Source organism: Lineus longissimus, chromosome 9, assembly GCF_910592395.1.
Source record: "Lineus longissimus chromosome 9, tnLinLong1.2, whole genome shotgun sequence".
In the NCBI taxonomy this organism is placed as follows: domain Eukaryota; kingdom Metazoa; phylum Nemertea; class Pilidiophora; order Heteronemertea; family Lineidae; genus Lineus; species Lineus longissimus.
In genome coordinates, this window is record NC_088316.1 from 17,823,497 (window position 1) to 17,839,100 (window position 15,604).

Below are 15,604 nucleotides of genomic sequence, written 5' to 3' on the forward strand. Positions count from 1 at the left end.
TCCAAGAGAATGCTCAAAACTTCACTTTTCACGCAAGTTAATGATGATGTAATATTGCAACCACTTGAGAATGTGCAATGGTTCGTCTTTGATTACACCTGATGAGACTATCATTTTGACGTACCTTAGTGCCCTGCCCATGGTCTCATAGTTCATTTCTGGTTTGTTCTTGTGGATACCCCAGAGTCGCGATACCGCCTTTGAGTCAACTAATTTGAACACACCACGCTCCCGATTCAACCATTTGATAAATCGCGGACAGTAGTCTCTGTTCTGGAGAAGTTGTAGAAGGAATTCCCAGAGATAGGTGGTGCTACCTGTAATGTGAAAAGAACAAGAATGAAATTGAGGAATTCTGATAATACATTTTCCAGAATAAAGGCAACAAGTAGATTTATGGTTATTTTGCCGGGCTCACACTTGGGATGTCATGGGTTTGATTTTCACCACACCCACTGGTGTTTTTGATACAACTGACCCTACACAAGAAACCTCCACCTATCACATCTCCATGTCCCTATGGGTGATGGGCAACAGTTGGAATGGTAAAACACAGCAGATACCAAGACATTGCTTGCATTGCTATCAAATGGCCTCAATGGCTGGTACACTGTGTATTATGCCTCAATTCTATAGTCGTAGTTCCACCTATCATAAAACCCCATGTTTTTTCAAGACCTGTGTCTTCGCCGTGTGTCAAAAAACCCGGGGCGCACTTACACCTATCAGTGGTGTTAGATAATGGATAATAGCCTCGGCGACAGGTGCGCTGTAGGTGAGGAGATCTCCTGTGTTTCTTTCCCGTTGGAGGGGAATTTCGCATGCGCAATACCGAGGCAACTACACCGCGCCATCTGTCGCCGGGTCTTGGAACTTACAATTGCCGGGGCTATTCAGATTCCACCTATCAAAAAACCCGTGTTGAACACGGGTCTAAATTAGCCCCCGATTAGCCCCATCGAGCTCGATGGGGTAATAGACACGGGGATTTGACACACGGGTCTATTTAGACACGGCAATTCATAGGTGTAAGCGCAAAAGACACGGGGATTTGATAGGTGGAAGTACGACTTGTATCTTTTCATCCCAAAACCACTTCCCAGGTGAATGATAAGATAAGCCAGAACACAATACTTACTTTCCCTCTTTCTCTTTGACGGAATAGGCGACACCTCCTCTGTACAATGTTTCATTTTGCGAGCTGAAACGATAAAAGAATAAGGAATATAGGTAAGGCGTGAGTTGGAGTGTGACAGAACAAATACAATGAGATATTCCTGCAACATCAGTTAGTACCCACAAGTCGAGAACACAATGAACATGACAAAACTTGATTCGACTGGTAATTTCCATATCATTTCACTACCTTACGGATTCTCCTCTAATCCAAGAGCTCAATGACAGGACACCAGTTTTTTTCTCAAAAGATCTATAAATATTAATTGTTGCAGGTAAGTGACCCCAGGAGCAGATGGATGTTTTCAAAACGATTAGATATCCTCATTAAAACTTGAGGAGGCCAAGTATGTAGAACCTTAGACCTCCAGGAAATTAAATTTTAAATTTTTGGAAAAAAAACAGTAGTTTAGAATAAAGTTCTTATTGAAGACACTTCATGCTTAAAGGTTGTCTTTTGTACTAATAAAGTACCAGTTACTGGGAGTTCCAATCCTTTGGCGAATTTTTCTGAAGTGTGGAAGTTGAGATAGCACCCCAGTGGGATAAAAAATACCCAGGATTAAAAGGTCAGGAGCAAGGGTTCCCCAGATATTTTCAAAAATTACTTTTGGATGAGAGACTGAAGTGGCCAGTTCATAATCATCTGGCATTTTTTTTACGCGGTTTTTTTATAAAAGTTCTCAGAATATGATCCTTAAAATGACAATCATCCCTGCAGATACATCATTATCCAACTCAAGAAGTGCAATTCAAAAGGAGATGTTACTATTGGCTGAAGGTTGTGAAACTTTTTAAAGCAAGTTTTAAACAATCGTAAGGCAGCGTTTCTCAGATAGCGACAATGTAGGGATGATACTTCAAACACCTGGCAGCGATGTTATAAACATCAGCTTTGATATCTTCCTGTATTCAGACTTGCAAAAAGACCATTTCCTGTCCCTGGCGAACACGTATTTTTTCACATATGAAACCAAACAAAGTCCAGAGTATCGATACTTTTTGTTAAAACAATGCTGCTGGGTTGAGAAACTTATCCTCGGGGAAGCGGTGAGTTGAGAAGACAAGTTTTGCAATCGGACACCGAGCATTGGGAAGAAGATAATGAACATTTGTTTCACGTTGGAAACAATACCATGATAACTGTCAATCAGTGTGGAGAGAATGACTGGTATTTTTGTTGTAAGAAATAGAAGAAGATGGGTTAGAAGATGGAGGAAGCAGGATGTTCTCAGTTAGTAAATATCTGTGTCTACGTGTAATTATATATCCCTTCGATACACAGAAGGGTCATGGGCATAAAAAGCTGGGCAAATAATGTGGCCCTCATTTAAACATGTTCAAGGAGTTCCCATCTTGAGGCCCAAGACTCAGACACCACCCACAGTACGCTCCAAAACAAAGTACAGCAGGGTGGTAAAAAGTCAGGATGGGAGTTCCCCAGGGGCACATTTTAATCCCATATTTTTCTATATTCAGGGATAGGGAAAGAAAAATCACATAGAGAAAGGAACTACTAGAAGTGTATTTTGTTATCTCAGTATTGATTCATCTTATTCTTACCTTTTTTACATTTATTTCTGGTTGGCGATGATGGCGACGCCAGGTGGCTTGTTTCGTATTTTTCATATTCTAGGGGTTCTAAATGATGGTTGACAGTCGTAGGTATCGTGTAAGGATTCTGGTAGAGTGAGTGATCTGAAACACACAAAATAGCGCACAACATAAGTAATGCTTTGTACAGGACCTGAAACTGTTCTTTTGCCACATGACAGAGGCAATGCAGCAGATGGTCAAGTCAACTTGTGATAGGAAATAAAGTGACATGATTTCCTAGTCACCATGTCTCTATGTCCTAGTAACCTTAAGGGAAGTGCGATGACATTAATGAAGAGGAAGCAATTAGTGCCAATTCATCCTCCATTATCGCAACATCCGGCAAAACTTGACCTTCTTTAATTGTTGATAATGGTCATTGTTAACATAATAACCTTTTTTTGATTGATATGTCAATGACTGTTTTGAAAATGCCAACTGTGAAGACATTGGTCATCAGACAAACAGTTTGCTGAATGATCACAATCATCTGGATGTTGATGTACCGATGTTTTATGGTTGTTTCAGATTATTGGTCTTCAGGCTATACATCGGAGTTTCTGGTCTTCATATTCATGTTATATGTGTAGTTGCACACAAATGTAGCAGGAAACCTATGTCCCTGGTTTACAGATAAAGTTACTTCCTGTACCTTTATTTTATATTTCTTAAATTGTATGAATGACATCACGCTTAGTTGCAAATATACAAACATCAACAATTTCTTACCAACAAATTATTTTGAAAACGAGATCTGGAAAATACTTATTTGGTATGAAATCCAAACAATGCTCGATCACGGCATTCAGAGGAAACTTACTGAAGATCACGGAACAAAACATGCTTTTTCTCAAAATCTCGGCATAGGCATGCCGGATTCGTTCCAATGACGCAAACACCAATTCTTCTAAACCCTGTCCCTATCAGACCATGAAGACACCTTGTTAAATGTGACCTGATTCCAATGAATAGCGTATAGGCCTACATTATGTTTGTAAATTGTAAGCAATGGGTTGAGACTTGTATACATATATAATCGCATATGACACGCAAAGCTCTTTGGGCAAATTGCCAATTTCTGTTTCCTGAATGTTCAAAGACGTGTCTTTTCAAAAATCCTTCCTTGTCAGTTCCTGTTCACCTCCATATCATGATTTTTTGTCCTCTGTTAACGGGAGCTATATCATCTCACAATGCATGCCACTGAATACTTTTCTTACCCAGAAATAATGAATATCAGAAGCGGACAATAGGCCTACCTGCCTAACTTGCTTTTAGTGAAAATATTGAGGCGGCCAGAGCATGAGATCTTTATACAATCGCTCACATGAAACTAAATATTTTGTATCTAGGGGGACTAAGGTTTCTGCCTGGGTTCTTTTGAAAGCCATTGATTATTGCCAAGTTTGATGAACTAAACATATTTCAATATGAGTGTTTTTCATTGAAAGTATATTATCTTAATATTTGTATGTGTTTATTCCACGATTTTGAGAAGCTCAGATGTCTTGTGACCCATAAAGAAGTCAAAAGTAAATATGACTATAAAAGTACAAATAATCATTGAAGGTTTCTCCACGACTTATTCCAAAACTGCCTGCGTGTCAGTGTAACTACAATATCAAATTTCAAGTGAAAAATATTTTTGATCGATGTGTACAAATAGGAAACTAAAGCATGTTGCGATGACTTGCAGTTTGGCAACCAGGCCTTTTCCATTTTCGATAAAAAATGTTTCCAAACAAGTCATCACAGGAAATGGTTACACTTTTAAAACTTTAGATGAAAAGAGAAAGGTTCTGTGGTTGGTTACTAGTACTACCAAGCTGATAATCAATTCTGCATTCATTGCCATTTTATTACAAAAGTAATTTTCTTACAGTAGTACAGGTAATGAAAATGAACCAGCAAATTTAATCCATTTTGACACAAAGGGTTGCAGACACTCATATTGATGTAAAACAATGAACTTTTGCTACCAATGGATCGATACACATCTGAACATGAAACGTTTGTGAAACTTTTTTTTATTGATCCAATATTTATTCGATTTCTTCATATTGTGTGCAAAGCATGGGGGCCTGCGATAGGCTTTATGTGCGACAAAATTTGCATCCTGCGCAACTGTTTTTTCCTGCTGAGATTGCCACCCTAAAAAATGTTGTCTTGTTAGACAAGCGTGGCTTAAACAGAGCCACGATGTAACCAAGATCCATTAAAATTAATGAACACCAACTAACGAACTCATTAAACGCAAGGGCCACCCTGTTGTGGTATACCTCAACTTCAAAAACACTCAATTGTCATTCAAGTAAAATTATGCACCTTTCTAAGGTAGATTCTGGTTTCTTCAGCTGTGGGCGACCATAGACAAGCTTCTTTTTCTCCCATTTGCACCGCACATGAAAAATTACGCTCAAACGCTACACTACTTAAGTCATTAATTTCACTGACAGACAGAATGTTTCAAGATCGTATTTTTTCAGGTGAAAAAACTGTTGAGCACTGCTGCAGTTGCAAACTTGACTCACCTGGTCTCATCGCTATATGCGTTGGTGAAGGAAGCTGCTTGAATAAGTGGTGGGGTAGGGGTTGGCAGTAAGACGGAATTAAATAGGGTAGACCTCCATTAGCCAGGGCTGAAAAATACAACCAAAATAAACATTAATCAATTTGCATATACTTGAATTTATCAACTCAGCCATAGATTCGACCAAGCCAATTTGCTCTCACTGAAATTGTTATGAACTATGTGTACTGGTGTCAAGATGGTTTCTGGGTCTGTCTCTGGAAAAAATTCAAACTTTGGTAAGATTTCAAAAGCACAAGGGTAAAATATATATTGCCAAGTTTACCTCCCGAGGAAAACATTGCAAAAAAGCCACACAGATGGGCAGACAAATGAAAAGTACCCAGAAATACCTGCAACCATAATCCATTTTTAGAAACACTCAGTACAAGTTTTTCTTGTTTAAAAACACATTTTTTTGCATCAACTTCTCAATTACAAACTAAGAGAATAGACCAGGATCATCAATTTCTTCAACATTTTAACAAAGGTAAAAAGACATTTTACAAATCATATTTTCCACCCGATTTTTTTTCTTCTCGAAAACAAAGGAACTAAGTGTAACAACCTGAGTAAGCGTAAGAAACAAGGAAGGTTAACAGTGATCGAATACCAAGTTTTACGGAAATTGATCACCTCACACGGCTAGCAAAGCGATCAGGTTTTCCTGAAACAGTCGGGAAAAAACTATAATAGACATCGGATACTGGAGTAAATGCTCGAAACAAGTGGAGTTCACTAAACAAAGAGCCATATAAATCATCAAAAAACCTCACACGAGAAAACTTTTTCTGCAATTTGCTACATAAGTTTTGTAAGGTAAACCTGCCGCCTTCCATCAACATACACTTTCCTGTCAATACCGCCTGTAAGAATCACTCGCCTGTCCTAGTAAACTTATCCACAACCGCCAGGTAAATATTACCATGTTTTTTGCATATTTTTCAAATTTGTGGAAATTTGCGCTTGTTTCTTCATTTAGTTTTCAAATTATCTTGTATTTATCGACACACTTCTACGTCAAAATCAATTCGAGTTAAATAGAATTTATAGATAGGTTCATTTGATCTTTGCTCGATTGATCAGTGAGGGGCAAGGGTCAACCAGGAAGGTGAACAGTCAATCAGACTACAAGAGTTTGTTGAACATGAACGTGCAGAGATGCTCAGACTATTCATCAGCTCATTAGCTACCAACAAGTTGTAAATGCATGTTGGCTTTTGAAATGCTGAAAGGGTATTTTGAAAACTGTTTCAACAATGTCAAAAGAAGTCAGGGCATTGAAACTACACTACAGAGGCTCAATTTCTGTCAATGACCAGTGTGCATATACATACTACAAAGAAGAAATATGACTTTCACAGTCATGATACTGGATCCGATGAACATGCACCTCAGTCTTCCTCTCTTACTAGAGAACTCGAACAAGGCAACCGACCCTATATGTGCCATGAGACGAATGGCGCAGAAATCAAAGTGTTAACCCCATCAATATTTTAATGCATCAGGGCAATGAGTCATAAGTCGTGATCATCGCGATCAACAGAGCGGGAGCGATTCATACTCATCCAAACTTCCATCACATCGCTGCATCGAATCGTCCACAATAACGACAGAAGTTCAACATCGTGATTTGGTCATCAGACCTGCCTGAGTGTCAGAACTGCACATCACATGTGCCCTCATTATACAGTTTCGTCAACGAGCTGCAGTGACTAATTAATAGGTTTTGTTAATATTCAGCGATAGAATCGATCGTTATCAGATATCAAAGGGTCAAATTCAAAGCCACTTCTGAGGTATCGTTTTTTTCTGTCACCAGAGTCGCTACCGCTATTTCTAAGCATTCATCACCGTTAATGCAACAGAAAATGCAGACAATAACAGCCAACAGCCAACCAGATGAAAGTGTAACCATAGAGGGTTTGCTTTTTGAAAGAACTGGTCCAAAAGGCAGGAACTCAAACCAACACAAAATCCTAATTTATTTCAAGAAGTATATAACCCCATTTGAAATGCGCATCTTCTTCAGCTATTTATCCAAAAAGTTCATTGCTGGAACAGATACTATCTGTGTCAAGTTAAGTGAAAAATGTCACTCCTTTTGTCATGTTCCCATATTCAAACTGACAGTCATCAATAGCACTAAAATTGGCTAAGTGATCAGGAGTTCAAACCACTTTGGTCAAAGGTTTTGACAACTCTCACAAAAAGTCAACCTCGGAGTCTGAACTCTCATCACCGTCTCGAACACAGACTTCATTTCTAAGCAAATGACGTAAAGTATCAGGGACTCCGCCTATTATTAGTGCACCCTTATTTTGATCCTTTTGCGGGTCACACAAACTCTTTTTGTCCCCAGCCAAGGGAGTAGCTATATTTGTCTGCAAGATCGACCCTCGGACAAGGCACTCGCAGTTTGATTTCTGGCCAAATAGAAACCAGCAGTGTATCTCGAAGATTTTGATCTCAAACTTCGATTTTAATCAAAACCTTGACACGTAGCACATGAATTCACATCATCAGTAGCTGCTTTCAGTCATCGGGATGAATCACGCTAACAGCCGATGATGAGCTCATAATTATCTATCAAAATCTGATCGCTTTTACTTCATTAATCAATTAACACTTTACGCCCTTTGCTTTGTTCAACTCCTGCTGTAACGTTCCAATGGTAACCACAAGCATCAGTGTTGGGGAAATGCTGGGTTATTTCTTGCTGTCGATGGAAGGCAAGGCTACGAAAGAGCACAGGAAGGGCCCAATAATCATTTCAAATCCATGATATTTCCCACCAACCACGAGTGGGGTTGGGGTCGACTTGAAAATGTTGGACATAATTGCAAGTCACTTCATGCGAATTCATGTCAGCTAAGGACAAGTGAAATCCAATCAAGGAAGGAGAACATTATTTTCCATCCAGTGCATTCTTTATCATTTCACGATACCGTAGTAGTCTTGTACGGTTGTGGAAATCGATTGTTCAATGTGTGAGGTTAGATCCGGGAGTTAACAGACAAGAAGTGGGTGTCCCTATCACCGAGTTATCATACCAGGAACTAACATTGTTCCAATTTAAACAAAACATTCAAGGTGGTTTTTGTGATGACTGACCTATATTGTCGAGAACTTTGTCACATCGCCGACTGATTCCTGATGTTTGAACACATGAATTAGTCAGCATTTTTAGATAACTAGATGAAACAGATTTATTTGAAATCATTTATTTTATTAGTCAAGATGGAAAAATCTGTTGTAGCTGCCAACACTCATTAGGTTTATAAATAGAATCAAATTTTACAAATGATGTTTCAACAGATATGGCACACAGAATAACTTCCGAGTACATGTAGGCGTTTTAAAGCTGATCATGCTGATGGACATGACAATTACCAACCCACGTATGGACATCCACATAATACACTTAAATAACACAATGTAAAGCCAGTTCAATCAGACTGCATTATTTTTCATCACGGCCATCTTGGGAATTCTAGTGGTTCAGCTTTGCCTGGAAAATACTGTGGAACATCCCTAAGCAGACACCTCTCTAATGAGAACACCTTCTTTATAAAGGACATTTGGTTTGATCCCTATATTGGTTGTTACCATTTTAATTTGACCTCTCTAACCAGGACACCTCACTTTAGAGGACAGTTCTTCAGAAAGAAGTTCTGCTCTATATGAAAGAAGAACAAATCATCTAGACCTTACGATTTTGCTGAAACTTGGCGATAATGGTCTTTATCAATTCCTGGTGACGCCCTGGTCACATCATGTCCTCAACAGGCCACCTGTGCAATGTATGCACACAAGAATGCATACAAGTATCAGAATAACATTGGAAACATTTCTCTGAATCAGTGGTTCTCATGCACCCTGCCCTTTCCGCCCACGCAGGCTTCCTACTCATCAAGACCTACTGGCCAAGTTACATTATACAAATAGGGGTGTTGAATAGAGCCAATTCATAACAATACATGATAGTATTCCCACATGATAAAGGTCAACGTTGCTGATACTTATTTTGGGGGGAAATGGCACCTGACATGTACAAGTATATGTACAAGGTGCGATCAATGATAAACCATGGTGAGGGATGCCAACAGTTATTAAAGGCGTATTTCTGAACAGAATTCAAATCAAATTTTCAAAATGCCTTAAATTCAAATCTAACGACCACCGACAACTGGTATATCACAACAAATTTGAAAGTAAACAATTACTCCGAATAACCGGAATATTCAAAGCAATGTCAACTGTCCTCAAGTGTTGGTTGACCGCAGCAGGTTATTCTCCCAAGATTGACATGGGAAGCCCACATATGGGGTGTCACTGTCTGGGCTGGGAAGACACTTGTAAACTTGTTTGAACCAAATCATTTCAAGACAAACATCCCCGATCAATACTATAAGTGACATGTGTGATGATGAGAGGCCAAGGCCTGAACCAAGGTGCAGAGTCCATGCAGCCACTTCTTTGTCCTTCACAGGCCCATCTCATGTGATGTGCTGTGCATATGAGCAGTTCCTGGAACCCCTCTGAATTATCATTCCAAAGCGAGATCTATTCAAAGATGCCAATTAATCATGAGCGGACTCACCTTGTAAACGCACTCTTGCCTCGTCACTGCTACTTTCTAAGTCTGACACACCACTGTCAGCTGGACTTGGAGGCAAGGAGGCTGCAAAGATAAAATAGACATCATATACCACTGCAAACGGATATCAATTCATAGGCTCAAAGTGATGTTTTTAGGTGCTTCATCTGGTAGTAACTCTTGATCAGATTGAAGAATGAACAAGAAGGGAGAAGGGGGTATAATACAATAACAGACTTCGATGAAATATTTCCAAAGTAGGAAAACACTTTTAAAATTACCATACAATTAAAAAAATAACATGTATATTTTAAATTTTGAGACCCTAGTCTGCCGACGTGGAGCCAATTGTGCAAATTTCACGGACTTGAGCAATTGATTGTTTTGACAGCTGACAGACTGAGAGGTTTTGAGTGGAGATTTTCAATACTAGAAATCCTTCAAAGCATCATGAACCCAATTGACACGACTGACAATATCTCATGGTTGATTCAGCTCTCCAACCTCCACATTAACTGCTCACATCTGTCTACCTCCCTGTCTACACAAATTAGAGACAAGATTCCCTGGTTTTTGTCATTTTAGGCTTGCCTATTCTTTTGGGGTGAAAAACCGAGGCATAGTATGATTTGAACTGCTGAAAACATTCGGGTGTAAATTTGCAGAAATGTAACCTGTTGCAATCACATTTAGATGATACTCCTTTGAGAACTGCTGCACAATATTTTCCAGAAAGACCAGTTTATCCAAAGTATTCTGAGGCCAATTTGTTAACTGTCCCCTGTTCTAAGGCAATCTCTATTACTAATTTGCAGCAAATCTATGCAGCATTTCTACACCCAATATTACCTAATATTTACATATGTGCTCATGTCTAGTTGACACCTTGACCTTTACTGTGCGTAGGCAGATCCACTTGTAGCCACCCAATTACTAGGGCCAGCTTCCTTCACAAATGTCAAGACACGGAAGTGAATGACAATTGCCCAATACAGTATCCCTCGTCTGCGGATACACAGTACAACTAGTATTGAATATATTGGCTAGGGTGGCAAAGCAGTGATAGTAGATCAGCAAATAATATTTTTCTTGTCCTACATAAAGTAAACAGTTTCAAATTTTCACAGTCATACTATAACTGTCATCACGGCACACTGTAGATTAGCTTGTGACATTTTGTATGTCCCGAATGGATATGGATTTCAGATTTATGGTCAACATCATCAGTACACACTTTGATACAGAACAGACCACTGACACAGAGCCATGCAAAGCACTGCATATTCAGACCGACTGTAGACTTGTTCCAAAAGTTTTATGATTGCAGATTCATATACAGCCTTCGGACTTTATCTACAGTACGCTTCTATCAATGTAAAATCTCTCACAGAACAACATCGTTTCATATGTAGGTGTACGGGTATAAAGGCCTACATGTAGGCCTACCCATTCATCTGTAAATGTCAGCAAGGCGGAGTCGTTATAACATTGTATTAAACATAAATATGAATTTGAACCCATGGATAATAACTGGAGACAAAGACCAGGATAAAAGTAGATGGATGTAGAGGCCAATGACACTATATTAAATGCTTTCAAATTGAATAGCTTTGGTTCGATATCAGGAACACGCCATTGAAAAGTGATAGATGTCCCTATTGGGACTTGGAGCTGCCAGTCAGATGATCGGATATCAGTCCGGAAATAGGCCTGTTGTAGGTTAGGTTAACACTCTCTCGAATGGTGATTCACAGTAATTTATAAGACCACATAACACTGGGCCTACCACTATCCCTTTACTTTCATGGCCCGATATTTTATTATTTCAGCAAATAGAATCCAATTGTTTTCATCAGATTTCACCTGAGAAACAGCCCAATGGTTTGCCCTTACAAATGAATGTTCTATAACAGAACCTGTCGGTGCTCATATGAATCACGATATAGAATCAAGTTCCATTCTCAAACAGATGTGCATGAAAACAATACTGATAATGCCCAGCAAGCAAAAATATTTAAGCTCATTTGATCCCGGTTTTTTTTCAACAACAGCTTTCCGCATTAAAAAAATTAATCTGAAATATAGGAAACCTGGTGAAGATCAGATCTACCATTCTTTATAAAACTTTTTACCACTGGTTTATGACTCATCAAAAAACTTCCCTGTGGGCATGGTTCAACACAACTATTGCACAAGTTGATGCATGCAGAGTTTACTAATCTACAACCTTGGTGGAATTCTTCACAACTCTATTTACTACACTGGGAGTGAAGTACATTCTTTCAAACACAATAGCTAATTTTACCCTTCATTTATTTGATTTCAATTCAAATTTAAATTTCCAGGAATGGGCATTTTTGGTGGCCCAGGAAATGCACCTTAGACAACACTGTCCAGACTTGGAAAACCTTCCCCTAGTAACAAGGAAATACTGTTTAATCCATTGGGTTGTTTAGTATTGATTAAGACTGAATTACATAGATAAATGTAATATCTCGCTTTCAAAGTGGAAGTCAAGTTGAATCAGGAACTGGTCTAGAATTGGAAATTTTTGAGAGGGCAAATATTTTCATCGTAAGGCGGAAATCTAACAATTGGACATGTGAAACACACATGATTAGAAATTTGAAACATTATCACGATTTTATCAGGGTCAAGAAATTCAAACAATGATAAAGGACAATGTCAATAAGTGTCTGGTCACAAGTCGAAGAAGACAAGAGCATGCAGAAAGGGGAAGTGGGCACCCAGTATTAAAAACTCATATTGTGGCACTGAAATTTCGACATGTCATCTGAAGGATGAATCACCCCATTTCCTGTGAATATCGTTCAGCTCCTCTTTCTAAACTTGTCAAAGTCTCTCGAGATCTTTTATACCAGGATCATTTGCCAAATTTGACCTGAAAACCAGGAAGTACATTGACCCCACAGAGAAAAGGCCAACAGGACTTGCATGGGTCCAAGTCCAGTTCCAAAAGTCTGTAAGAGTTTACTGGTCAAAGTTTAAGTATGATTTGAAAACAATAACAGTCCAAAATCACAACAGGAAGACATGTACGTTCATGAAATTATCACAGGTTTGATCAGTTGTTGCCAAATTATGTTAGTTAGGGTGAGTCGGTGCATGTGTACAAATTGGATATGGTAGACTGCCAAAAATTGACCTGAACACTGTTTTCAAAACCAGTTTACCAAAATCAACTGTCATGTTGCAAATAAGACACATTATTTTTGAGGCGGCGGTCAATATAATGAATTTTCATCAAATACTCTACTTCACATTCTTAGTTTTTGAGAAAGCGTGTCAGCCGCCATGGTCAAAGTCAAACATTCTTATGATGGCACGCACCTGGTTGTTGCTGGATCAGGCCATGTTGAGCTAGAATACCCTGTAAAAAGGTTTTTGACTCGCTGCTTGTGCTGGGCGACTCCATACTGAGTAATGCTTCTGCTGCCACTTGACGGCCATTTTTGTTCTGTTTTTCACATGTTTCAACTGGAAAGATAAAGGGGAGGAAAAACGTTATTCATTGAAGAACAATAAACCACAATATAGAATTGACTGATAACAAACTAAACTATCATAAAACTGAAACTTAAACGCTAAAGAAATCTAATTATCAGTAATAAATTCTAAAAACTTCAATTCAAACTAAGGCATTATTGGAATCAGATTTTCTAGATAAAAGACTTCTGGAAACAGAAAACAAGAACATGCCGATTCATTTTATAACTTATTGAGATCACTTATTCATTTCTATATTCAACATTAAAATCAAACACCAGGAAAGGAAGAGTGATAGTAACCAAGGGCAGAGTGATAATCATAAACTTCCTTTCACCACAGATCTGTTGGAATCCAGAAATAACTGCCCCATTGGTTCCAGCAGCTTCATAAAAACCAGACTTTTTTCAAAACCAAACAATTCACTGCAACCGAAGCGTGAAGAGACAGTGACACCTGTTTCTCAAATTCACCTGTTACCATGCTGACAAGGACGCCCATCTCTGGGTACCCAGTGCCGACAAATCTTCCCTATTGTGCGCAGACAAGAAGCGGTTTCTAAACCCCCTCCAAAGCACGTGGTCCCATTGTATTCGCAATAACAGACACGACTGTCACACGTACGTTCCAACAATTCCCTTCATCTTCAACATAGAAGCTCAAGAAATTTGCAAGGGAGGTTTCTGTCGATAGTATTCGATGTGGTTGGATAGAGAAAGAAACACAAGAAAGGGGCTCATCATGAAGCAGACTTCGAATTGTCTTGGTCTCAAAAGTTGTACTTCACCGACCCATTATTGACGACACAAGCTTTATTCATACTAAATGTCGACGTCAAACCACACTGGAATGAAGAAGTGGCCAGCCAACATTCAGCAAAGATGAATTTTAAATGAAGCTGCACCGATGAATTCGAATGAAACTGCCACTACCTGCCACGACTGATCACCCCTCATGCACAAGGTCGTAATTATTCAAATTCCACACAGAGCGTGCGGATAAAAGAATGAAAGCTACACTTGTGCCGAGATGGAGCACACAATAACCTCCTGCTGGGATCTCATCAGTTCCTCTAAGGCAAAAACACCAAGATATGGCTCAGGAAGATTTGCTTATGAAAAGCCACGTGCGGGTACATGTTCGTGGCAACCAGCCGGTTCCTTTTCAAATTTCCTAGGAATTAAATCTAGGCCACGGGATAGCAACACAACCGACAGTTGTATTGTGCACCAACTGCCAAAAGCCAAATACCACCAGGCAAAGAGGATATTAAGAACCTGCTTCCAAAGCTATTCAGGTGAGCCTACCTGCGCACAATAGGCGAGACAATTGTCACCATTCACGGCGCATGCACTTGTAGGAAATGACCGTTTCTGGTTTGGGCCAGCAACAGGTGAATTGCGCCCAATTTTTCAATAATGCTGTAGCAGAGAGCATTGAACAGGAATGAGGATGCCTTTCTTCAGACAGTCTCGAAGAAAAATGTACTGTCTTCAGCCATTTCTAAAGGAATGTTTGGGTGTCGCCATGGACTTGTAAACGATCACCAAGGAAACTGGCTCTGCATGGACTTGTGGGAAAGGAAGCTGGAAATGAGCACAGTTTGGGTGTATCCAAGGTTACCCAGACAAGACAGGATGTTTATCTTCTCTGAACAAGTAGCGTTTCCAGGGAGACTTGAGCTGAGGTTCTCAAGACTGACTTGATGAATTGAAGTTCTTCCTTTCCCATTCCCATACAGCAGGGATGAGGAAAGTGGACTTGAATGGGCAGGATATCCTAATAATGCAAAATTCACCAAACCTGAATGGCATCCAGGTTGTTTGAGGCACTTTACATAATTTTTCATATGACCCAAAAACATGTTTATGGAACAAAAAGTGTTCTGCCCCCTCCCCCAGATAAAAAAGCTCAATACCGCCCCTGCTGACCATCATTTTGTAAGACATCTGCCAGTCTGAAGGCAGACAGACACTGAAACAAGAAAGAACTTTATTTCATGGGGAGTCCATGCTATTTTTTTTCTTAACTGACAACATGCAGCTAGCATCCACTGTTAGTTCTTACAGTTGGCATCAATTCACATTGCCTGCAACCTCTTCTCAATGCAACAACTGTCAAATGACTAATTCAGCAAATCCAACACTGCAGAGTAA

At 39.4% G+C, this 15,604-nt stretch overlaps 1 protein-coding gene across 3 annotated transcripts in view; it reads right to left on the reverse strand.

Moving 5' to 3' along the window:
* The window catches only part of LOC135493273 (ETS-related transcription factor Elf-4-like), a 42,848-nt gene that overhangs the window by 2,987 nt on the left and 24,257 nt on the right, over positions 1–15,604 (reverse strand). For all 3 annotated transcript variants that reach the window (XM_064780427.1, XM_064780426.1, XM_064780428.1), the window contains 6 exons: positions 13,293–13,439; positions 9,945–10,025; positions 5,304–5,411; positions 2,740–2,874; positions 1,139–1,201; positions 125–317 (listed from right to left, as the gene is read on the reverse strand). In XM_064780427.1, coding sequence (XP_064636497.1) covers positions 125–317; positions 1,139–1,201; positions 2,740–2,874; positions 5,304–5,411; positions 9,945–10,025; positions 13,293–13,439 — 727 coding nt within the window. The remainder of the gene's footprint in view (positions 1–124; positions 318–1,138; positions 1,202–2,739; positions 2,875–5,303; positions 5,412–9,944; positions 10,026–13,292; positions 13,440–15,604) is intronic.